The sequence below is a fragment of the Abrus precatorius genome, unplaced genomic scaffold (genome assembly GCF_003935025.1).
Source record: "Abrus precatorius isolate BTA unplaced genomic scaffold, Abrus_2018 Scaffold7, whole genome shotgun sequence".
Lineage (NCBI taxonomy): Eukaryota > Viridiplantae > Streptophyta > Magnoliopsida > Fabales > Fabaceae > Abrus > Abrus precatorius.
The window spans coordinates 25,930,868-25,955,204 of record NW_020874417.1 but is presented as its reverse complement, the minus strand read 5'-3'; the positions used below and the strand labels follow the sequence as shown (position 1 = coordinate 25,955,204).

Here is a 24,337-nt window from a genome sequence, read left to right as displayed (position 1 = left end):
ATAATCAATATCCATTAATGTGTGATTCAACGAACAAGTTCACTAGTGTTTGCACATTTTTGTTGGGCTATGTGGGCTGGGCCGTCGCAGCCACCTAGCTCCCGTTAATCCTGAGATGAGTGCACTGTTCATTGACACGAGTGCGAGACCCCGCAAGTTTCTTCACGCACGTTTCTCATGTGAAAATAGTGTCTTTTGCATGACGCGTCACAGCAACTACATTGACAAAACAAAAACTTATAGGATCATTTTAATTAAAAAATAATGATAACTAATGTTATAAAATATGGATTGAAAATTAGAACAATTTTTTTATTAAAAATACTATTAATATATTTTTATAATTTTGCATAAATTTAACGTAATTTTTAACATATATTTATAGTTTCTTAAATTTAAATCACACAAATTAATAAAAAATATTAAAATTATTTAATGTACTGAATTTTATAAAATTAAATATATTATTTTAAATTAAACTTTATTATCATATTAATTATTGAAAAATTAAAAGGATTCAAAATTATAAAAGACAAATATATATATATATATATATATATATATATAATGTTCTCTTATATTAAGAATTACAAAAATAAGTTTTAAATATTTTTTATAAAAAAAGACGAACGGAGAATGGAAAGCAAGGTGCATATTATTATTAATGCTTTAAGTAAATATTTATTTTTTTCCCCTTAGATTATACATCAGTGTAAATTATTTTAGTTTTAAACTTTATAAAATATTTATTTTAATAATTAATTTTATAAAAAAATATATGTTTGAATTTTTTCATACAAAGTGATAATAAAGAATGAAATAAAATATACTTAAAATGAATTTTTTAAAAATATAAAAAGTAAAATAAAATTTATAAATTAAGGAGTAAAACAATAAATATTAACAATTTTAAGGACTAAAACGATACTTTTTCAGCCATTCTCTTTGTTAATGGAAAAAAAAAAAAAAAAAACTACCCACTTCTCATGTATAACAAAAATCAAATCTATACACAGCTAGCTTGCAAAAAAAAAAAAATGGTTAGGAGCAAGTGCAGTTGACTCAATAGATAAATTAGTTGAAAAATAAAGCAATTAATTGTAAATTTAAAAATTGATAAATTAATTTATTGAATTAAAAATATGTGATAAAATAATTAATTACTGAATTAATTGATAAATATAAATTAATATAAAATGACATGTTTAATTATTTGACCTTAACTTAAAATTTTATGACTAAAAATAATTTTTAATAATTATCATTTAAAAATATTTTAATGGTGTGAAAGAAATAATGCATGTTTAAGGATTTATAAAATTAAAAAGTGTAACAGAATATTATAATAAGATAATAAGCATATGATAAAATAGAAAAAATAAGTCGGGAGTTAAATTTATAGTGTTTCAAATATTGCTATGCACTACTAGAATAGATTTTTTTTTAACCAATCAAATTTAATTTAGTCAAATAATTAAGTAAATTAAAAGCTAACTTATTTATCTTATAAAAACTAGAGCTGTCAAAATGGGCTGGCCGATAAATTGGGCTCAAATAACCTGTTAAATGGATGGGTTTGAGCTCTAAAAAATAAGACTCGAAATTACTTTAGACTATTTTGACCCGATCCGAATAAGCCTGGTACCCAATAGGGCTTTAACCGAGTTGGTCCATGTGGGTTCGGGCAGCCCGTATATATATATATTGAGATTAAACCCTGAGTTTTAAGGAGTTTGAAAAAGAATATATTTTAGTTTCAAAACCCTAAAATTACAAGTCTAAATTATATACTTTTGCACTGCTACAAAAACAATTAAAAAAAAAAGAAACCAATGGCCTTTTACAACTTAAATAAATAAATAAATAGTATAATATAAAAATTAGACATAAAAAATGAGTGGTCTATTAAGTTCTTGCAAAAATAGCTTAACATGATATATTATAAACACTAAAAATAGTAATAAAAGTAATGATTTGTTGTTATAAAAACAGTAAAAAAAATGACATGTTACAAAAATAAGAAAAAAAAAATTATTTGAATTGTCGGATCAGCTTGCAAAAGCCCGTAGCCCACATAGGGTAATGCTTAAGCAGTAAAAATATAAGTCCATTTTTATCTTAGGCTAATTAAGCCCGACCCATTTGAGCCTACTACCTATATCAGGTCGAATCCGGTCGAACTGTTCGTTTTTACAGCTCTAATAAAAACATTTTGTATTTTACCTACAAAGGTGCCATTTGGCTTTAATTTTTCTCTAAACTTAATAATTCTTTGCAGCGATTGATCCACTTAATTCTAAGACTAGGTCTAATTAGATAGTGAGATACAACTATTAAATTTTAAAACAAAAATAAAAAAATAAAAAATCACAAACAAGTTTATAAAATTTAAGACTAATTAGTACATTGTAGAATTATATATTTTAATACATATAATTATTTTTAAAATATTATTTCAATAAAATGCCAATACCATTCTTTAAATACTTTTAGTATTATTTTAAATTAAAATTAAATTTTAATTCAACAACTTGCACATTAAAGGCATTAAGTAAGATATTATATTTAAGTTCTGTTTGTATAAATAATAACATTCTTAACTAAATTATACACATATAAATGTTTTCATTTATCTAAAATTTCATTTAATAATTAATAAAAATATAATGAAAATATAATATCTTATTAATTTATACAAATATATAGAAAAAAGTATACAAAATATTTAAATTTTGAAGTGAAACATATCATTTAAGCATTTGAAAAGTTAGAAAGATTAAATGTGAAAAATTAAAATTTAAAAAATTACAATTTAAAAAATTAAAATTATATATATGTATAAATATAAAGATAAAAAGTGTAATTAAAATTTTATTTTATTTATCATTTAACAAATTTTTTCTTTTTAACATTAATATTTTATTAAGGATAACTTTAGAGTATAAGAATGCTCTAGCCAGTTAGACAAGTTAACTCAATCTTTAACACAATCTTTTTCCTTTATCCAAATTTAAAACCAATTATATTAATTAAGACCAGAAGGAAAGGCAAATACCTAAAATCATATCGCCCAGACTTAAACCAGAGACCTATATACATTATATTTCTACAATAAAAGAAAAGCATTAATCGATCGATATTATATTTTAGATGTATCAAGAGCTGCTGTGGTACAAGACTTTATCTCTAAAATATTGATGCATGCTTTTGTGGCTATGAATGACCAATTAGGGAATAATGCCGTTATCAGTGGTTCTAGAGCATCCACTATATATTAATCTAAATGCCCAGTCATATTTAGAACAACACCTACAGGTCAGAAAGATTCTTTTATTCTTAGCTCCTGTAAAATATGGGAAACAACTATATGGCTATAGTTGAAAGACTAACTAATGAATTCTGGGAATATAACTTTGTTCAGCCTTCTAGATATATTTAGGTCACATTGTTTAACGATTTTCAAAGATGGTGTCTAAAAAGGAGATTATTAGAATATATTTCTCCTTTGCATCCAAATTCTGCTTTCTTTAATTTTTCTTCAAGCTCATCCACAACCCACGAGAGACTTGTTGTTTCCTTTTTACCAAGATACCATTCCTGTCTGAAAGGTTGTAACATCAATTGGGTTTAGTTGAGAAAAATGCTATATAAATATCTACATATGCACATAAAAAAAGAATTGATACCCTATTTCGTACCATTATAGTTGTGCCTATGTGTGAAAAAGTAGTACTATATAACTTCAGCTTGATTACAAAACATTATCATTTAAGAGATGCAAATGGCACAGAGGAATATATTCCATCGCTGGTTTCTTCCTTAGTTGTTCTTCTTTCCTTCTTTATATCTACCATGGCTTCCTTGCTAGAGAAAGCTTTAGGATTTGAAGTTTTCGCATTTATATACCGCTGTTTTATTTATCAAGATCATCACAAAAACGTCAATAGGAACTTCAAGATGCCAAAGAAGGGTCGACCACTTTCCTTACAGGTCTGCTTTCATTATGATTTGTTTTCTTACGTTAATATTTCTTCTTATATAGTTGTTTCGTTAATCGTTATCCCTCGATCAGCTTTATATCCTTGTTTTCTTTCGTGGAAGCTCATTCCATTGAGTTTGAATTTAATTCATAATAAATTATGGAATATTTAACATGGAACTGAAAATTCATGTTTATGAGATGTTCGCATGAGAAGATATAATTTAATCTCCAATCGTGTAACGTAATAGAGAAAGAGGCGCATTTATGTCAACATATTAATTTTGTTTAAAGAAAAAAGTGAATGAAAAAAAATGCATGAATAAAAAATAGTTATGTGACAGGCTAATATAATGACCTCGTTCGACATGCACCAAGTAGAAGAGTGAAAAAAGGTGACTTTTAAATACATATGAGAATATGTGAAAACCACCATTAATTAATCAGAAAAATAATGAATAAATTGTCATTCTGTAATTTGGTTTTATTTTGGGAGATTATTCCCATACCTTATTTTTTCCTCTGGGCAAAAAATTTTAGTTAGTTTTTATTTATAAACCTGTAACTAAAAGATATTTAATAAAATATACCGACATCTTTACAAATAAAACTACCTTGTTTTCCATATAGCCGTCGCTTGAAATTTACGAAGGTTTTGAAAAGGAATCAGAACATGAAGGATGACAAATAGTTAGGAAAAAACTTTCATATGAAAAAATGACATCTCTGATACTTATTCTTTTCAGACCGTTGAGCTGAAAGTAAGGATGTGCTGCACAGGCTGCGAGAGAGTTGTTAAAAACGCCATTTACAAACTCAAAGGTATGTGTTGTTTCTCCTCTTTTTTTTTTCTTCAAGGCTATGACTTCGACGGAGGAATACTAAGCTTAGATGAAGGATATTAAGTAGGAGTATTTATGAGTCAGGTTAACGAGTTTTAATATTAAAAATGACTCAATTCTAATTGTTCAAATAACAACTTTATTAAAATTAAATAAAAAATCATTAATTGTAAAATATAAAATAGTATTAATATTTTAATATTCATTTAAATAAAGAGTTAAAATAATATATAATATTTATTAAAAGATTAAATTACAAATTTTTAATTATTTACTTCAAACATAAAGAAAAAATTAAAATGGTGTAGAGTTAATAGAAAAAGGTTCATATATAACGAATTATTAGTTTATTGAGTTGGGTTAATTTTAACATACGCATGATCTAACTCGTACTTTATTAAATTTGAATTTTTTATTTGAATCAATCTGTACTTAAATCAACCTAATAATTTTTAATTAAGTTGGATTGGATTAATCATATTTATTCAGTTAATGATTGAGTTAATGAAATTCATGAATACTCTAATATTAAGTCATTAGTCATGAAAAAAAAATTAAATTTAGAATTAGACGAAGGATGTTTATAAATTTAACTCCATATGTTTTAATTAATTAATTAAGATAATTGTGTGTATATATATATATATATAATTTATAAAATTAAATAACTAGAGATAATTTAAAGATTTCACAATAATCTGTCATTTTATTCTTAAATTGAAAAATATTATCTTAAATGAGAAATTATTCTCTATTTTATTACCAAAAAAACTCCTGTTTGAAACATACCCTAGTACGTGACTCAAATGGAACCAAGGAAAATAATAGGAATAAAAGACTAACAGAAGAGTTGCTTTTGGAATCTGATCCAAATATTCTGATTACTTATTCTCATTTCTATTACAACACAACGAATAACGGTGCAGCTGGATGTATTTTTATCTGTTCTACATAATAGAAATAATAGTCTACAAACCATTCAATAAATGTGATTTATACTTTGTAGGTTAAAAAAACCAACTACTGATTCTTATTTTGACGAGTTTAATCGTTACATATATACATGCTGCGTATATAACATGTTAAGACTTAAATTTAATTCGAAAATGAAGGTTCAACCTTCCATCTAGCTGCTCTCCTTCCCTTCCCTTCAAGTGCTGAAGAAACAAAATCTTATAACCGTGTATATACTATACATATATGTGCAGTTCTTTACTAGCAAAACATTTCTAAATACAAGCATGGCGTTAAGATATTTTTCCTTAAGCAAACACGATACACATGTCAATAAATTGAATCGTTACATAAATCATATCATATATGGTCCGTATATGTATGTATAATGTATAAGAAGCTGTTTAGTGGCGGAGTTCTATTATTTAAATGTTTTCTGAACCCTACCCTTATATATTATACATTGATGACACAAACATGTCTACTCCCCATTTGTCCAAACAACATTTAATGGTACGAAAGGAATTTAAGTAGAAAATGTTATAAAACTATGTTGATATTTTATTAGTTATATTAAATTAGAAAATGATAAAACGTACTGGGTTTGAGGGAAACTATGGTGTGATATTAATTATTGTGGACAATTTTCGTCACTTTTTGTCAACTAAAATTTGTACTACCAATTTTTATCAAAAATAAATTCGTACAATCAATATGTATAATGATAGGAAACAACATGTCAATATGAATTTGTATCTATCATGTTGCAGAATGTTAATTGATGAACAAATTTTCTCATACTATACTCCTCTAAACCACATAATTTGGTAGTTTTACTTTAAGTTAAATTTCGTATGATATAATTTCTAACATGAGATCGGTAACAATGCAAGAATGACTATACTCCTACGTTGTTTTATAGGCATTGATTCAGTGGAGGTTGACTTAAAGATGGAAAGGGTGACAGTTGGTGGGTATGTTGACCGAAACAAGGTGCTTAAGGCCGTGAGAAGGGCAGGGAAGAGAGCAGAATTCTGGCCTTACCCTAATCCACCACTTTACTTCACAACTGCTGACCATTACTTCAAAGATACGACCAGTGAGTTCAAACAAAGCTATAACTATTATAGACATGGCTACAACCTCCCAGACAGGCATGGCACTTTTCATGTTTCTCACCGTGGAGATGACGATGTTAGCAACATGTTCAATGATGATAATGTCAATGCTTGCTCTGTCATGTAATTAAACCTTAACACCTTGTTATTTATTATGTGTATTGCTAATTGGGAAGACTTTCATCATGATATGTAAATTTGAAGTAACTGCAATGTATATATGTGTGTGTTCTATGTATTAAACGTGGGTTGTGCTTTTGTGAATTTGAAGAAAATTTAGTATTGAGATTAAAAGAGGAAAATAATTGTTGAAAATTCTATTAGATTATTATGTGATTTGATTCTTAATATGATTTTAATATATTTTTAACAAGTATTTTAAGGCTATTAGTTAGTAAAACCTTAAAATAATTAAGAAAAACACTATTTTATTGTATAACAAATTAAAGTAAATTTTTTTAATTATAAATAAATATTAATGAAACATGTGTTAGATAACGAGAAAGATACGTGACGACACAAAAATAAAGTAAATAGTGATATTTTATTAAGAACAATGATTTAAATTTATAACATTATAGTGGATAAATTTAAAAACATTTGAAATTAATTCGTTTATTTATAATAAAAAAGTAAATTTGGCATGTATGATAAAAAAAAATTATTTACAAAAGTAATAACAAATAAATTAATAGACAACAGTCTTTTTCGTTACCCACTATAACAAGGTGAGTAGAAGTTTGGCATGGATGATAAAAGTTCTGTAATAGTTACACGAATGAGGTGTATTGAAATATTGGATCACATGACATGTAAGTTAGCTAGCACAATTCTATGAATATTCTCCCTAAATTGCTCAGCCATCATCTTATTAGTCTTCTGTATCTCTAAAAGACCTCTACACTTAGTATTTTTGTGAATTTTCACTGTTATTGTTGGGTTTGTATCAATTGTTGTCACTGTAGCTACATTAAACATTGATTCTTATATAAAAAAAATGTACGTTAAAGATGATACATTTAGATAAAACTTGTTCATCAAAAAATTATTAATGACTTTAATAAACAACCTTATCAACAAAATCACGAAGAGTAACTTTATTAATAAAACACAAGCTAAATACGATAAAAATAAAGTTCCTCCAATATCTAATTATAATAAAATAAATCTCAATATTGAAAACAAAAGGACCAAATTAAATATAATCAATATATAAGTAATTTTAATTGGTAATGCAAAAAATAAGACATTAATTTATATAAATGACAACTATTATAACCTCTCAATTGAAAGGAGAAGAGGGGCCAAGGAAAGAGTCAAAGATCATGAAGTTACGTTTCAGTGGGCTAGGTCATGGTTGTCTATGTGATTTTGGTGCATCACTTATTATAGCAAAAAAATATGGAGGTTAGGGGAGGAGGCAACAACAAATGTGATCCATGACTTTACTTGATTATAATCCGTAGTGAATAACTTAGATTGATCAATGAACACGACTTAGTAATTTATTCTATTACAGTGATATTTGTTCTTCGTTTTTATAGATTAAAGGTAAGTTCAGAATGGTCTTGAGGTTAAGGTTCTGTGGCATATAATTATTAGTAAAAAAGAGTAAACCATGGAGATGAAATTAACGTTTATTAACGATGATTTTATTTATTTAGTTGACACAATTGCTTGGATTAAGATGGCTACGGGTGAAATTTGATGTTGTTTGAGAATACAGGTGAAAAACAGCAAGTTAAATAAATTAGTGGTGGAAGATAAAGAGGTGCAAAGATAAGGAAGATAGCATCTGTGGTAATAAAGATAAAAATAATTAAAGAAGAGAAATGATAATAATATTTTTTTTTATTATTGATTAAAGTTTATTAAAAATTAAAACAATTGAAAAAAATATTAATTTAATAATGAGAAACAATGAGACTCATGTAACAATATTTTTCTCTAAGTTAATAATAAAAATGTGTTAAAAAATATGTTAAAAAATGTGTTATCAACTTTTTCTTGTAACAAAATATTAATAAAAAATGAAAAAAAATTAGCAAGATGTGAAGTTGGTTTTCTCTGAAACGTGTAAAGCCATGTCAACGTTGTGACAAGTCACACGAAAAAAATCTAATGTCAACGTTACAAGTTATACGAAAAGAAGTGTTAGCCACGCAAAATTCACTTTAATGACAAAACCTTCATTAACAAAGGGAATGGTGTTCTTTTCTTTTTCTTAATTTCATTTAAGGATCAAATTGTATTTTTTGCACGTAAGAGTCAGATTAAAAAATAGGATCAAGATATATTTTAAATAAACAAGTTTAAAATATATTTGAATTAGATTATTAATTAAAAAATATCAATTTCTTACAAAAGCGCATAAAACATACAGTATATAACAAAATTAGGAAAAAGACATGTATACGTGAAAATAAATTGAAAAGAAGCTGCGAATAATACTTGAACATTATTTTTTTATATTTTAATTAGATTCTTATTATTAATAAAACAGTATTTAATTGATTAAATCTTAAAAAATGTTTCATACTTTTATATTTCATCTATATATAAAATTTATGCAACTTAATCCTCAACATATATATCTCAAATCATGCAAACTGAAATTTCATAAAACAAACATCATATGTGTGTGGTTCAGAATATACATTAAACAATTTGTTATAATCATTTATACAAATAGAAGGAGAAAAATGAGTATCCAAAGCAAATATTAAAAGAAAAGGAATGAAAATTACAAACACAAAAACATCGTATCCAAAGATTGCTAATTGACGAAACAATTAACAAGAATGGTGAATGGGGATGGTGAAATATATACGATGATGAATGGAGAAAATCATTATCATATAAAGAAATATAGCAACAATGGACAGAAAATGAAGCTTTCACGTAAGAAAAGAGGGAGGAATCAAGGGAGAAAATACCTATAATAACATAATAAACAAATAACAATAATACCAAATGTGAACATTTAAGAATGGTGACCAGTAATAGATGATCATCGATGACAATGAACGACGATAATAAAAGAAAAAGAACACATGAAAATGATTTCCTAGCTACTAAGAGTTCTAAAATATAAGGTTTTATAATTTTCAAAATAATCATAAATTAAAATTTTAAAATTTTGATAGAAGTATTTTTATTAAGTTCAATCAAAATAGTAATGAATTAAAAAATTTAAAACACTCCTTAAAAAGCTTCGTCATAAAAATTGATGAGAGCTTCCATTAACATATCCAAATATTACCTTTAAGTTATAGAAGAACTTAAGCCTATTAAGAGTTATTTTATTTTATTTATACAAATATAAGTAATTTTATATATATATAAAAAAACAATGTTATATAATTTTTCAAAAAATAAATCTGCCATAAATTCTCACACATATTATGAGATACAAATTTTGATGAATATAGTATGCAATCTATTATCATTTTGTAATTATTTAGGGGGTGTATTAGATTAGAACTTTAAAGGACTTTTTTAGTTAAAAAAAATCTAACAAATTTTAAAAATTTTTGTAAGATTTTCATCACTTTTAAAGTAAACATACTTTGATTATTTTTTTAAATTTTAATAAAATTTAACATAGATAATTAGTGTAATATATAATTATAATTTAACAGTTAAATATATTTTATATATAATTATTGATAATATAACATTTAGTATTTATTTGATCTTTCATATATATATATATATATATATATAATACAATATAAAAAGATAGAAATCAAGTTAACTTGTTTTTATTAGGTCAGTCTGATTCAAATTTATTATTTTATAAATTAAAAAAAATTATTTGATTTATATTAAGTTAAGTTTAACAAATAAATTTTATTAATTCATTAAAATTAATAACTTGAAAACACAATATTATTATTTAGAATTTGAACCTATTAAATATTCCAAAATTAAAATTAATAATTATGAGTAACAAAACTCGGGAAAGAAAAGGGTGGTTCGTTGGAACAGGTGAGGTGTCGGGGGTGGAATGTTGTTTGTCCAAAAGCTCCTCCATCTTTGTTTCTGACTGAATTCCCACTCCGTCCCTATTTCTCTCTCATCCAATCCAACCACAACTTCAAGTCAAAATCGAAGACCATTCTCTCAAACTAAATTCACACACACAAACACCAACGCGCTAGATTTGCTCCCACTGTTCCGATCGCCGACGACGCCCATTCGATGGATATGGATCCATCACAGTTCCCCCGAAACAACGACGCTTCCTCATCACCCTCTCATTCTCACACTCACGAAACCTCCCCTTTATATCTCCACTCCTCCTCTTCCGACGACGACGTTTCATCCTCCAATTCCATCCAATCCACTAACCGCCGCCTCGACTACATGCTCCAATTCCTCGACCGCAAGCTCTCCGCCGACCACCGCCGCCACTCCTCCGGTTCTCGCCCCTCGCCGTTGCCGGAGTTCGTCGCCAGAGGAGGAGGCGCAGGCATCTTCCGTCTCCCCGCTCGCGCCGCGGTGCACCCGTCGCGCCCTCCGACTCTCGAACTGAGGCCGCATCCGCTGCGGGAGACTCAGATTGGGCGTTTCCTCAGGAACATTGTCGCAACAGAGTCGCAGCTGTGGGCTGCTTCCGAGTGTGGAGTGCGGTTCTGGAACTTCAAGGATCTCTACGCGTCGTGGTGCGGCGTCGGAGAAGAAGGTGTTGTGAGGAGTGGTGACGAAGAGAGTGCGCCATTTCGGGAGTCAGCGTGCACTTCGCCTACGCTGTGTTTGGTTGCGGATGAGGGGAACAGGTTGGTGTGGAGTGGAAATAAGGATGGAAAGATTATGTGCTGGCAGATGGATGATCAGATTTTGGATGATAACAACTGCAATTGGGGGAATCGTTTTAAGGAAAGCTTGTCTTGGCAGGCTCACCGTGGACCTGTTCTTTCCCTTACCTTTACCTCTTATGGTTATCCTCTGAACTTAATTGTTAAGTTTACCGCTTTCCCTTACCATTACCTCTTAAGCTTTGGATTAGGATAATTTATAGCAGCTATCTACAATTGTAGGGAGTGTTTGGCCTGACTTTTTTGGAACATAAAATGCTATTTAAATTTCAAATTAAAATTAAGAGTTGCTTAAAATAGCCATTTTAAACTTGAAGATAAAAATAAGAGTTTTTATTTGGAGTTAAAGTTGTTTTGTACTTTTATACTTTTTAAAGTTCAAGGACCCGTCATGTCAACCTGATAACAGAATACGATAAGATAATTTTTTAAAAAAATTTTATCTTATTTTCAACGTTTAGTAACAGATAAGATATGAAAAATCTATCCTGTAGCCTATTTTTCTTACTTTCTGGTGTAAATTTTACCTAGTGAAGAGTCTGGGTTAGAAATAGACAAGATTAGATAACATAATATATTTTTAATTTGTTATTTTGGTATTAAAATAAGATAAGAGTCTATCCTACTTTTATACTATCCTTTCTACGTTAAAATTTCTTAGATAATGTGCTTTTGAATCATGAGATTTGAAATAATGAAGAAAAGGGTGAAGTAGAAGTTGAAACTTCTTAAAACTAACTTTTTTATAGAAGCTCTTTTCTTTTTAAGTTTTTTTTTTTATTATTATTATTTCAAAATGTCTTTTAATGAATAAAGTATTTTAGCACTTATATATGATATAAATTCTCACGGGATAAGCTCTTTTAAACAAACACTTAATTAAGCTGTCTACTTAAATGCATTCTAAGAAATTCCAAACTAATTGGGATTACTTGGAAAGCAAGTCAATGAAAAATAAGTGCTGATATTTAGGTTACTAATACTCTTAATATGAAAGAAATTCAACTAAATTGCCTATGGGACCTGATGTTCAATAGTTGATCTACTGCTTGTTGTGAATGGGGTACATTATTATCTTTTTTTCCATTATCTTAATTCAGGGGATCTGTGGTCGGGTTCAGAAGGAGGAGCTATAAAAATATGGCCTTGGGAAGCTGTTGAAAAGTCCATTCATCTGACAGAGGAAAGGCACAGGGCTGTCATTCTTGTGGAGAGGTCCTATGTTGACTTAAGGAACCAGCTATCTACAAATGGCTTCGGTAACATGCTAACTTCAGATGTAAAGTACCTAGTATCTGATAATTTGAGAGCAAAGGTGTGGAGTGCTGGTTATTTTTCATTTGCTTTGTGGTAAGATTTACTGTCCTAACCCTTCATGTGATCCTTACTAGTTGCTACTTTCTCTTTGCATTGCCTGTTCTTAGATACTACGCATCATCTCTATGCATGTGCATGTATTTTTGTATCTGTCAATTTAAGGTATGCTAGTAGTTGCTAATTTACAGGGATGCTCATAAAAGAGGGCTACTGAAGTTTTCATTTTCATGTGATCCTTACTATTTTCTCTTTGCATTGACTGTGCTTAGATACTGCACATCTCTCTGTCTGCGTGCACGGGTTTTCCTGCCTGTCAATTTAATTTATACTAGCACTTGTTAATTTACAGGGATGCTCGGACAAGAGAGTTACTGAAAGTCTTCAACTCAGATGGACAGATTGAGAATCGACTGGATATGTCCTCGGTACAAGACTTTTCAGTCGAGCTTGTTTCAAGTTCAAGGAAAGACAAAACACAAAGTTCCATTGGATTCTTTCAGCGTTCACGTAATGCCATAATGGGGGCAGCAGATGCTGTTCGTCGAGTTGCAGCAAAGGGAGGCTTTGGGGATGATAATCGAAGAACTGAAGCAATGGTGGTAACAATAGATGGAATGATTTGGACTGGGTGTACAAGTGGCTTACTGGTGCAATGGGATGGAAATGGCAATCGTATACAAGATTTTCTTTATCATCCTTTTGCTGTTCAGTGTTTTTGTACTTTTGGCATGCAAATTTGGGTAGGTTATGTGACTGGCACTGTCCAGGTATTGGACCTCAAGGGTAATCTGATTGGGGGATGGGTGGCTCATAGCAGTCAAATTGTAAAAATGACAGTTGGCACTGGTTACATATTTGCATTGGCTAACCATGGTGGCATACGTGGATGGAACATCACCTCCCCAGGACCTCTTGATAGCATATTGCGTTCAGAACTGAGTGGCAAAGAATTTTTATATTCTAAAATAGAAAATATGAAAATGTTGAGTGGTACTTGGAATGTTGGACAAGGAAAAGCATCTCAAGATTCCCTTACTTCATGGCTAGGTTCTGTTGCCTCAGATGTTGGTCTTGTTGTTGTTGGGTTGCAAGAGGTTGAAATGGGTGCTGGATTTCTCGCAATGTCAGCAGCTAAAGAAACTGTAAGTCATCATTTTCCATAATAATACTAGGAAATTAGTGGTATGTTACTATTAGACAACAAGATTAGTAGTGGCTGTGTGAATTGTGTTTAATTTCCTTTTTTGTTCCTTTTTTTAAGCTAAAGAAACTGTAAGTCATCTTTTGGGTTGTTAGAAATAAAATGGTGATTTTATGTCATGCCTTCAACTGGTACTTTAGAATCAAGTATGTGTAGAATGCAAAAACAATTTAGTGAAGAAAACAAGATAAAATTATTGAACAGCAGAGTGATTGCAACTTACACTGGGATAAGAGGGAGGGGATTGTGTGAAAAAAAATGGGTCAGAGCTGCAATGGCAGGTTATTGTTTGGGATAAGTGACAAGCAGCGGTTTAGAAGGGGAGACATGAAGGAACTGGGTTATAGCATTAGCAATTTGGAAAATTTGATTTTTCAGGTGTTTTAGAAATAAAGAAGATTTTTCTTATTCTCTGGGGAAAGTAAGGATAAAATACTTGTGGGCCATTTGTTTTCTGTCTCTTTGACCTGGTTAAAAATTCATGTAGTCCAGCAAGATCATTGCAGCCTAAGTCTCCTTACATTTTTGGCCCACCATTCATTGATGCAAACGATTCTTCCAAATTATGCTGCATTATATTCCTGCTAATCCAAACCCTGTTTCCATTCTTCTACTTGTAATCCTGTGCTTCTTCATTCTATAATTCATCCAGTTGATCTTCAATCTGATATTGCATATGGCACTCAGAGATGGCTGCAGAGTTTCTTGGATTGATTTATGATGGTAGAGCTTGACACCAAAATAATTACGAATGCATTGTGTTGAGTTTTTCTTCCTATTAAGCATATGATTACAGAAAATCAGGATAGATTCTGTTGTGATTTTTGTTCTATGGAAATTCTACGGATGGGTGGATTGTTCATGTGTTGTTATCAACATCCTGTTGTGACAGTCATCATGTTATTTTTATATGCTCCTAAATATTTATAGTATAATTAATGGTTTTGCCTATATTTTTTTGCTCACAACCCTCCTCTGTCCCCCATCTCTCAAACATATAGGTAGGCTTGGAGGGAAGTTCTGTCGGGCAGTGGTGGCTGGATATGATAGACAAAACATTAGATGAAGGTTCAACATTTGAACGTATTGGATCTAGGCAACTTGCTGGCTTGGTCATTGCTGTGTGGTGAGTATCTATGTATGAGAATACATGTGAGCTGGTGAGGCCTTTAATATTTAAGAAATATGCCTGTTGTTACTTGTTTGTTACATAAGGCAATGCTATGTCTGTTAAATTTAAGCAATTTGAATATGTGTTGAGCTGTTAGATTACTTGTGTACATTATTTCAGATTATTGTCTGCTTGTTAGGGTTCGAAGATTAAGAAAGAATATGAAAGAATGATGATGAATCTTTAATTATTGAATCAGAAAGACTTAGGATGTTTACACACAATTTCCAAAGCTCTCAGCTCCTATCCAAAGATTGAATCTCCCTTTCTAGAATACAATTTACTTTGATTATCTTCTATATTTTATTGGTCTAACACTGCTTTCCTTCCTACTTGTTATAAATGCTTTTTTGGTTTGAAAGATGTGGATATGGATCTCTAAAGGTTGGGTTCCTAATTGTATCCTGAATTGAAATATCAGCTGCTTTCCTTGTTCAATTTGAATTTATGTCATTGTTATCTAAATTCATACTTGTTGCTCTCTTCACCTACAGTAATTGGAATTTTCTTCTTCAGGGTTAAAACCAACATTAGGATTCATGTTGGGGATGTTGACGTGGCAGCAGTTCCATGTGGTTTTGGACGTGCTATTGGCAATAAGGTGGGCCTGCACTGTCTGCCCTGCTATTTTGCTTTGCATATTATTTTTCCTTAATTTCTGGTGTTTCTATTGCTCCATTTTTGCTAATAAAGGGTGTTTAAGATGTGGCAGTTTCTTTTATGATTATTAGAATTCTAAATTGGCCATGATCATGAATCTCATAATTGTCAGCTGGGGTTTCATTGAACAGTATGACATGGATGCTTAAATATCAGTCTGTTGTTAGATACTCTACTAGATTTTATAGACTGCAATTCCAAGTAAAAACAGAGTCAAAGGTCTCCATTCTACAACTTCAATAATGCAAGCCCATGACATATTTTACTTCTGTGTGGTCTGCAAGTAACGTATCACATAATCATTTTAAACTTGATTTTTAATTGTGTACTTAGAGATACCCAGTATGATGTTCATTGCTGACTTCGATTTGAATTTCATCATTTCATGAAAAAGAAAATTTCAAGTCACACACATGCAAAAACATATAAAGCAAATAGGATATATAAGTGTTCTCATAGATATCAGAAGTATGTGTTTCAGTTATGACATGACGTGTTGTGGTTTATTCATGATTAATTTGCTCCAAATATTGAAAATCACCATTCAGCAATGCACTACAGTGTTTTCCATGGCACATATGAGGCCAATGGCAGTAAGTGCAGAGAACACCACAGCACATGGTATGTCAGCTACCTTATTGAAGCATGGATTCCTTTTCATCCAAAAAAAAAAACAAAAAAAAGAACTGTGGAAGACTGAATATAACCAAAGAACAGAGAAAGAGGGATGATAGTAATAGAAGGAACAGAGCACATAAACAATTTTCTCTCTGATTTCAGCAAAAATATCAAAATAATGAAAACAAAAGTATGCAGCAGGTTTGGCACTCCAACATTGTCAGTGATGGTTTCTGTCTTGAGGTGTTCAAAGTAACTCGACAAAAATCAGGTGCCATCATAGGAAAAGAATGCACTTTTCAACCACTTTGGTATGGCCAGGCCATGTATTCCATCAGCTATGGTTGAGCCACATTGAACACAATGCCACAGGTGGTTTTAATGTGGCTGCAAACCCAAAAGTGCCATGCCATGGCAGTGCTATTGGCAACACTGGTGCACTGTTCTGTGTGTGGTGTGCAAAAATGTTTTTTATTTTTTATTTTTCCAGCTAACAATATTTTTTTAATGGTATCTTTTTGTTTCAACAGGGAGCTGTTGGTTTGAGGATTAGAGTGTATGATCGGATAATGTGCTTTGTTAATTGTCACTTTGCTGCACATTTAGATGCAGTTGGTCGTCGCAATGCAGATTTTGATCATGTATACCGAACAATGTCTTTTAGCCGGCCAACAAATAACTTAAACAATCCAGCTGGTACCTTGCTGTGCCTATTCTTGAATTTTTTCACTTGCCTTATACATGTATTTATTTTGGCCTGTTTATAGATCTGGCTTGCCATTGGTCCTTTCTGTTGCAGCTGGCACTTCATCTTCTGTTCAGATGTCTCGTGGTACAAATGTATGTACATGCTGGCCACTTTATTCTTCTAAGTACATTATGATGCACCCATATAGTTGAAGCATTGATCCTTGAGATTGGTTTCCAGTCCGCAGAGGGGATACCTGAGTTATCTGAGGCAGACATGGTTGTGTTTCTTGGTGATTTTAATTATCGCCTTGATGACATTTCATATGATGAAGCAAGAGATTTTGTTTCTCAACGATGCTTTGATTGGCTTAAAGAAAGGGATCAACTTCGAGCAGAAATGGAAGCCGGGAATGTCTTCCAAGGAATGCGTGAAGCAATTATAACATTTCCACCCACATACAAGTTTGAACGACATCAAGCTGGTTTGGCAGGTTGGTCTCCCCCTCTTCCCCCCTTTGGGTACTCAAACAGACAAATGGTCTCATGAACTTGAAAGGAAACATTAGCATTAAAAAGTGAGATAGAAACAGTCGAGTGTGAAAATATGTGTGTTGTAACTAGAATAGAGCATTTCTGCAAATCATGCAGTTCCAACTAACAAGATTTTTTATTTGTAGGCTAATAACATCCACAGGAGAGGAAAAAGAACACAATAAATCCATATTTATATGAAGTGACAAATTCCAATGACACACCTCGTAAATAATGATTTCAGTCCTCTTCATGAATGGCTTTATATGAACTGTTAAAATTGTGGAGATGAGATAGGGAAGATGAAAAAAGGATAACAGAGATTGAATAATAGGATTTAAAATTTTCATTATTTTGGGTGCTTGGAGCCTAGAGGCTTGCTCTGTAATATTAGTGTAAAGAGAGTAAATGGGTAGCAGAAAATATATTGTAATGGCATAAACTCTATAGCACATTGTCCCTATGTATATATTACGGGGTTAAGAATGCAGCAGAGAGTAAATCTGGATCACGCCCATTTATTTTCAATAACCTAATGCTACCACTTAACTCAACACAATCAATAACAATTTAATAATTACTATATTGAAAGGTGAATCATTTCAAATTACAATCACTGCTGCTGGTATTTGTAATCTCTTTCATCAGTGCTGCTTCAAGATTTTTAAGGTATAACTTCAAATTGTATGACATGACACGTTTCTTGAAGGATATGATTCTGGTGAGAAGAAACGCATCCCTGCTTGGTGTGACAGAATTTTGTATCGTGATAGTCGCACTTCTTTGGTGGCTGAATGCAGTTTAGAGTGTCCTGTTGTCTTTTCAGTATTACAGTGAGTGCTCTAAATTATTTATTTGTTGCCATTTGTGTATATGGATATAAACACCCAGCCAGAAGGACTTTGCATATTTACTCCTTGCTAAGTTCCTTTTTACTTGGCATGTTGTGCTTAACTCACTTTGTAGTCTCTAACCCCTGTACTGATAAAGGGACTTTTATATTATACGAGACAAGTTAAGCGACTCAAAATTGAATTGCAGATTTCTGAAAAGGAAATGCTAGATAGCTAAAAATATTTTGCTAAGATGCGTTGGCATCGTTATTGACTTATCTAAGTCTAACAACCATCTTTGAATCATAACATATTTTGGCTGATTTTTATCATATTTTTGTCATGGCTAAAGCATAATCATGGTGTATATAGTGTATAACATAATACTCATTTTTAATTTGATCAATAATTTATACCCTATATGCATAATTGTTTTCAATTAGTCATTGTTGAGTTAGGTAACCCCCATTAATAGTTAGTTAAAATAGATTAGTTAGTTACCCTTTAGTTAGGTAGGTGAGATAGCTTGAATAAGGCATGTTTGCCTATAATAAGAGGGGAGGTTGAGAGGGATATCTTGTTATTTAGAAATGATTAAACTCTTAAGAGAATGAGGTCTCTTGAATACTAAGTTGTACTAGAGAATAACATACATTTTGTCTCTTCATCTTTTTCTTCTATTTCTTTCTTTGTTTTTATCCTGTTGAAGTCACACATTGACTATATATATAGCTAAATAAGAATTTATAAAGGCTCAAACAATCCTCACCTTATGAACTAGATTTTAGGGTTGAGTTAAGCTCTAAAGTCCAAATTTAACATAGTATCAGAGCTGGTTGTAAATTTGATATTGGGCCATCCTTGGTTGAAAACAAAAAAGCATTGTCCCACAATTTTTTTCAGTACTACAATAAACCTGGCCTTGTGGATTTTCCACTGTAACTTACCTGGTCCTATGGCTTATCCAGTGCTATATTAAAAAAAAACCAATCCTACAATTTCCACGTCCAATCTTAATCATGGGGGGAGAGGGTGTTGAAATCTTATATCTACTATAGATATGACTAAATAAGAGTTTATAGAGGCTAAAGGACCTTATGAGCTAGCTTTGGGGAATGAGTTAGACCTAAAGCCCAAATTGGACAAACCCAATTCTATTAATTGTGTGCTGTTGTTACTATTCTTTGTTTCATAGCATAACAAATTGTGAGGACCAATTAAAGGTATCATTTATAGGGATTAGAAAGATTATAATTTTTCTCTTTATATGTGACAATCATTTGCTAAAATGAGTCAGCATCATGATTGCCCCCTACACAATACTTTCATGCTAATCTTACAGTGTCTTAAGAGCAACAGATGTCAGGGATGACATTGAAAATGATTATTGTTGGGAGATACATAAATAATGTAAATAGATAACCATATCTTGTAATTGTGTTAAATACTACTTGGGATATTTATTGATTCTTGTAAGTATTACTTTTTGTAATTTAGACACATGGATCCAATTGTTTCTCTCTCATTTTCCTCTTCCTCAACATGTTATCTAAAGCTTGATGAGTGACAATCCTATTCCATGTATGCCTTGTGGATCCACTGGCCACTGCCAACCAGTGTTTTTCTTTCCCTGGGTAATTGTGTTTCAACTATGGATATTAGTTTCATCTCTACTTTGGTGAGATTATGCAAATAACACTTAATTTGTGATAATCAAGCTGCATTGCATATTGCCTCCAATACCATGTCTCATGAGAAGATTAAACATATTAAAATTGATTTTTATTTTATTAGAGAAAGCCTTATCTAGATGTTTTCACTTAGGTAGTTGAGAGATCTATCCGTTATATCAATACTAAGTTTGGTGCATATGATCTATATGCTTCAATTTAAGAGGAAGTGTTAGAAGATATGTATTTAATGTCCATACACTAACCATATCTTGTATTTATGGTAGGTAATTAGGATATTTTTTTATTCTTGTAAACATTAGTGTCAAGATAATAAAACCTTTGCTAGGTAAATTAGATGCATGGATTCACTGTCTTTTTCTTTATTTTCTTTTTAATTAATGTCATCTCCCCTTCAATAGGTACGAAGCCTGTATGGATGTCACAGATAGTGACCACAAGCCTGTACGCTGCATATTTTCTACAGATATTGCTAGAGTAGATGAATCAATCCGCAGACAGGAGTTTGGAGAGATTCTCCAATCAAATGAGAAAATTAAATGTCTTCTGAAAGAATTATGCAAGATTCCTGAAACTATCATTAGTACAAACAACATAATTCTTCAAAACCAGGATACATTAATTTTGCGTATTACCAATAAATGTGCAGAAGACAATGCTTTGTTTGAAATAATTTGTGAAGGTCAGTCTACTGTTACAGTGGATCAGAAGGCTACCAACCATCAGTTGAGAGGTTCCTTTGGCTTCCCAAGGTGGCTTGAGGTGATATTCTTTATTTAAAATAATTTTCTTTTTTATTCAATATTTATGGTTATAAAAGAATTCTTTTAGTAATTTCTTTATTTCTTTTAGTGCATTTCTGTGTGTGTGTGTGGGGGGGGGGGGTTTGACTACCATGCATTTTGCCATATCTGAAGGATAAATATATGATTTAATATATGAGTTGTATTTAGATATTTAAAATTTCAGTTATGTTGATAAAATTTAAATACTAACTAAATTATTCAAAATTTTATCTGTTTTAACGTTGGAAAGGTATGCAATATGGTATTTTTATTAATTATTGAGAGTAGATTAAGATGAGAGACCTACATATTTGAGAACCAATTTGGAGTTATGTTAGAAAGGTTGACCGTGAAGGACGTGCAGCTATATACCTTTTGAGGTTTGATGGAAAAGTGCCCAATTTACAGAGATCTATCTTAAAAAGTGATGGAAGATTAAGGAGGATGTCACACATAGGATAGTGAATGAATTAGTGAAATACTTCAGGCCCAATTTTTGAAGGAAACTTTTATCATATGACTATATGATCACCAAAGTTCTTTGGTAGAAAATGTTTGATTGTGAAGTTCCAACTTCCAGCAAGAACAAAAAAAGTTTAGTGGAGATAAGAACACTAAGGAGGGTGAGTGTACATATAAGAAAAAGAAAAGATTAGAAACAAATATATCTGGGAGAAGATGAAAAAAAGCTTTGTATGTGAGAAGACCAGCAAAGGCTTTAGTGTGAAAATTGGTTCAAATGGAAGATAGTTTGATTAAAAGAGTTAGAGGCAGACGACCTAAGCTAAGAGAGCTTTAGGTGATATCACTAAAAGACTTTGCTTTAAATAGCTTACTTAAATTATTTTTTTTTATAAAGATCAATGACATTTATTGATCATTATATTTACTATTAAGATTAAGACTTGATTGTTGTATTAAATAATTGAGTGAGAAGATAATAGTTAAGTTATTGAAAATTTGGTTCCAACAATTTACATCATTCTTCGTTTTGGTCTTTATGTGAAAGTTCTACATTTTGGTTTTTACATGACAAAATGTTTATGAATTGATCCTTGCCATTTGCCAAAGTTATAGCGGTATTAGATTGGTTTTGTATATTTAAAACCATTTTTCATTTTATTCCGGACATGAAAATATTCTCTGTTTCACTTTAGTTCTTGCCCCAAAAAAAAAACTATATTTTAGTCCTTGCACTTATACATTGTTTTTCATTTGGTCCCTACATGGAAAAAACTCTTTAACGCCATTATAATTTCAATTATGGATGTGGACCAATTTGTAATCAATTTTTTGTGTAAAGAGCAAAATGTTTTGTTTTTTCATATAGGAATTAAAACAAAAAATAATACCAATTATGGAGATTAAATTTCTGATTTAACTTAATTGCGATTTCATCTCAAGGAAAGTTATGGATGATTTCTGCTAAAGAATTCCAGAAGTGTGTTCTAGACATTTGATCCAAAAATTCATTTGGAAATTGTGGTATCTTCAAACGAAAGTAGAAGTAAATGTTTTAGCCATTATATATATACACTTATATTGAATATATTTTTTTCTCAGTTGTGCATTCTTCTTAGTTAGAGAAGTAATACCAACCCAAGTTTGGTCATATTGAAAATGTTCTTTTATAGCTGTTGCTAGTTATGAATTTTATTATATTGAGCTGAAACATCAACCTAATTATTCTATGTAATATAGGAATGCATTAGTCACTCCTTTCTAAACTACTATGTAGACACAATAATGCACCAAGATTGTGAGATTAATCATTTTACCCTAACCTAAGAAATTATATAGTATTTTTTTGTCACACGTGGACTGTTGTTTTTTTCCGTAAAGTCTGTGTGAAAGATCAAGGTTTTAAATTGCAATTGTCAGAGAGTCCCAGTCACATTGCGGCCACTGTGGGTCAATTCAATATTCAATTTTCAATCAGTGTGTGCTACAATTTAAATCCTTGAGAAAGATAACCAAAATCTCCCCTAGGAAAAATATGGCTGACTATTGATTTTTGTGCAAAAAAGTTGTCCTAGAGTCAAATTATGTGGATCAACATTATACTATTTTCACTTCAGATAAGGCATCTCTCCTTTGCAATGCACCAATTAGTTGTAGATTTTATGATTCAGGTAATTCCTGCAACTGGCATAATAAGACCAGATCAAATTGTTGAGGTATCAATGCATCATGAGGAATTTCAGACTCTGGAAGAGTTTGTTGATGGTGTGGTACAAAATTCTTGGTGTGAGGACTCCAGAGACAAGGAAGCTATTTTGGTTGTTAAGGTGCATGGCAATTACACTATCCAGCCAAGAAATCACCGAGTCCGGGTTCACCACTGTTATTCATCGAAGAAAAACCAAATGATTGACCCTCAACCAGATGGCTCCAGGCATGTTCAAGGAACTGTACTACACCGATCTGATTTCCAACGGTTCAGCAGTTCCTATGATGTGGTTGACCAGCTACAGAAATTGCATAGCCCTTAAATCAACAGTTAATGTGAGTGATTGTAAGTTGTAACTATTATATTTTATTTTTGGTGGAAGAACTAGAATTTGATAGATGGTCTTGTAACGGGCAAGATCAAAATATGTTTGGTAATGGCTTTTTTTCCATAGGGAGCTGGTGGTCCACCTTGTATTCATCGAGCCCATTGAACTGTACAGAAAGCAAATGCAAGGCTTTTAGTAGCGAGACAGCTTTTACTTGATCCATTGTTTAATTTATTCAGAAACGAGCCCAATTTATTCTGTAAATGACTATGTAACATACCAAACAACACAAGCTCCAATTGAAAAGGAATATCCGGTAACCTGTTGTTACTGCAGCTAAAGCTGCTATAGTTGAGTGTCTTTTGGACAATGATTGCTCCCAACAAATATTTTGATAGTCTACTATCTCATTATTTGCTCTGGAATTTTGTATAACGGATGTCCATTTTGTTGCTCGTCTTCCTGTTGAATATGACCTTAGCCAAATACGGAATGCTTTGTTATTGAAGATTTTTCGAAATTTATAATTTGCATTATATCACAAGTTTAAATCTGAGCTGTCCAAAATGTATGAGTTATAAATGTAGTTATTGCAATAATCATTAATGAAATAGATTGTAAATAAACGT

At 31.0% G+C, this 24,337-nt stretch overlaps 2 protein-coding genes across 4 annotated transcripts; both read left to right on the top strand.

The window, feature by feature from the left end:
- Positions 1-3,784: 3,784 nt before the first annotated feature.
- On the top strand, positions 3,785-7,152 carry LOC113873420 (heavy metal-associated isoprenylated plant protein 30-like). The gene is made up of 3 exons (XM_027511525.1): positions 3,785-3,990; positions 4,726-4,801; positions 6,698-7,152. The coding sequence occupies exons 1-3, from the start codon at positions 3,853-3,855 to the stop codon at positions 7,018-7,020; spliced, it is 537 nt and encodes a 178-aa protein (XP_027367326.1). The 5' UTR covers positions 3,785-3,852; the 3' UTR covers positions 7,021-7,152.
- A 3,727-nt stretch (positions 7,153-10,879) lies between these two features.
- On the top strand, positions 10,880-24,225 carry LOC113870801 (type II inositol polyphosphate 5-phosphatase 15-like). 3 transcript variants are annotated; one of them, XM_027507266.1, is made up of 12 exons: positions 10,891-11,835; positions 12,814-13,063; positions 13,380-14,172; positions 15,233-15,357; positions 15,919-16,003; positions 17,211-17,376; positions 17,480-17,520; positions 17,609-17,861; positions 18,611-18,734; positions 20,827-21,187; positions 23,343-23,715; positions 23,835-24,225. In XM_027507266.1, the coding sequence occupies exons 1-11, from the start codon at positions 11,097-11,099 to the stop codon at positions 23,700-23,702; spliced, it is 3,297 nt and encodes a 1,098-aa protein (XP_027363067.1). In that variant the 5' UTR covers positions 10,891-11,096; the 3' UTR covers positions 23,703-23,715; positions 23,835-24,225. The 3 variants fall into 3 exon arrangements, with proteins under 3 accessions (XP_027363068.1, XP_027363069.1, XP_027363067.1); XM_027507267.1 differs by lacking the exon at positions 17,480-17,520 and having other exon boundaries at positions 10,880-11,554; positions 11,594-11,835; positions 17,583-17,861; positions 23,343-24,156; XM_027507268.1 differs by having other exon boundaries at positions 10,880-11,835; positions 23,329-24,126.
- The last annotated feature ends 112 nt before the right edge of the window (positions 24,226-24,337 follow it).

What these genes read in the sequence shown, in the direction of transcription:
- LOC113873420 (XM_027511525.1), top strand. Translation starts at nt 3,853, where the DNA reads ATGGCTTCCTTGCTAGAGAAAGCTTTAGGATTTGAAGTTTTCGCATTT. An exon ending in GTCGACCACTTTCCTTACAG is followed by an intron (nt 3,991 to 4,725) that starts GTCTGCTTTCAT and finishes TATTCTTTTCAG; the next exon opens with ACCGTTGAGCTGAAAGTAAG. An exon ending in CGCCATTTACAAACTCAAAG is followed by an intron (nt 4,802 to 6,697) that starts GTATGTGTTGTT and finishes GTTGTTTTATAG; the next exon opens with GCATTGATTCAGTGGAGGTT.
- LOC113870801 (XM_027507266.1), top strand. Translation starts at nt 11,097, where the DNA reads ATGGATATGGATCCATCACAGTTCCCCCGAAACAACGACGCTTCCTCA. An exon ending in TAACTTAAACAATCCAGCTG is followed by an intron (nt 17,377 to 17,479) that starts GTACCTTGCTGT and finishes TTTCTGTTGCAG; the next exon opens with CTGGCACTTCATCTTCTGTT. An exon ending in AGATGTCTCGTGGTACAAAT is followed by an intron (nt 17,521 to 17,608) that starts GTATGTACATGC and finishes ATTGGTTTCCAG; the next exon opens with TCCGCAGAGGGGATACCTGA.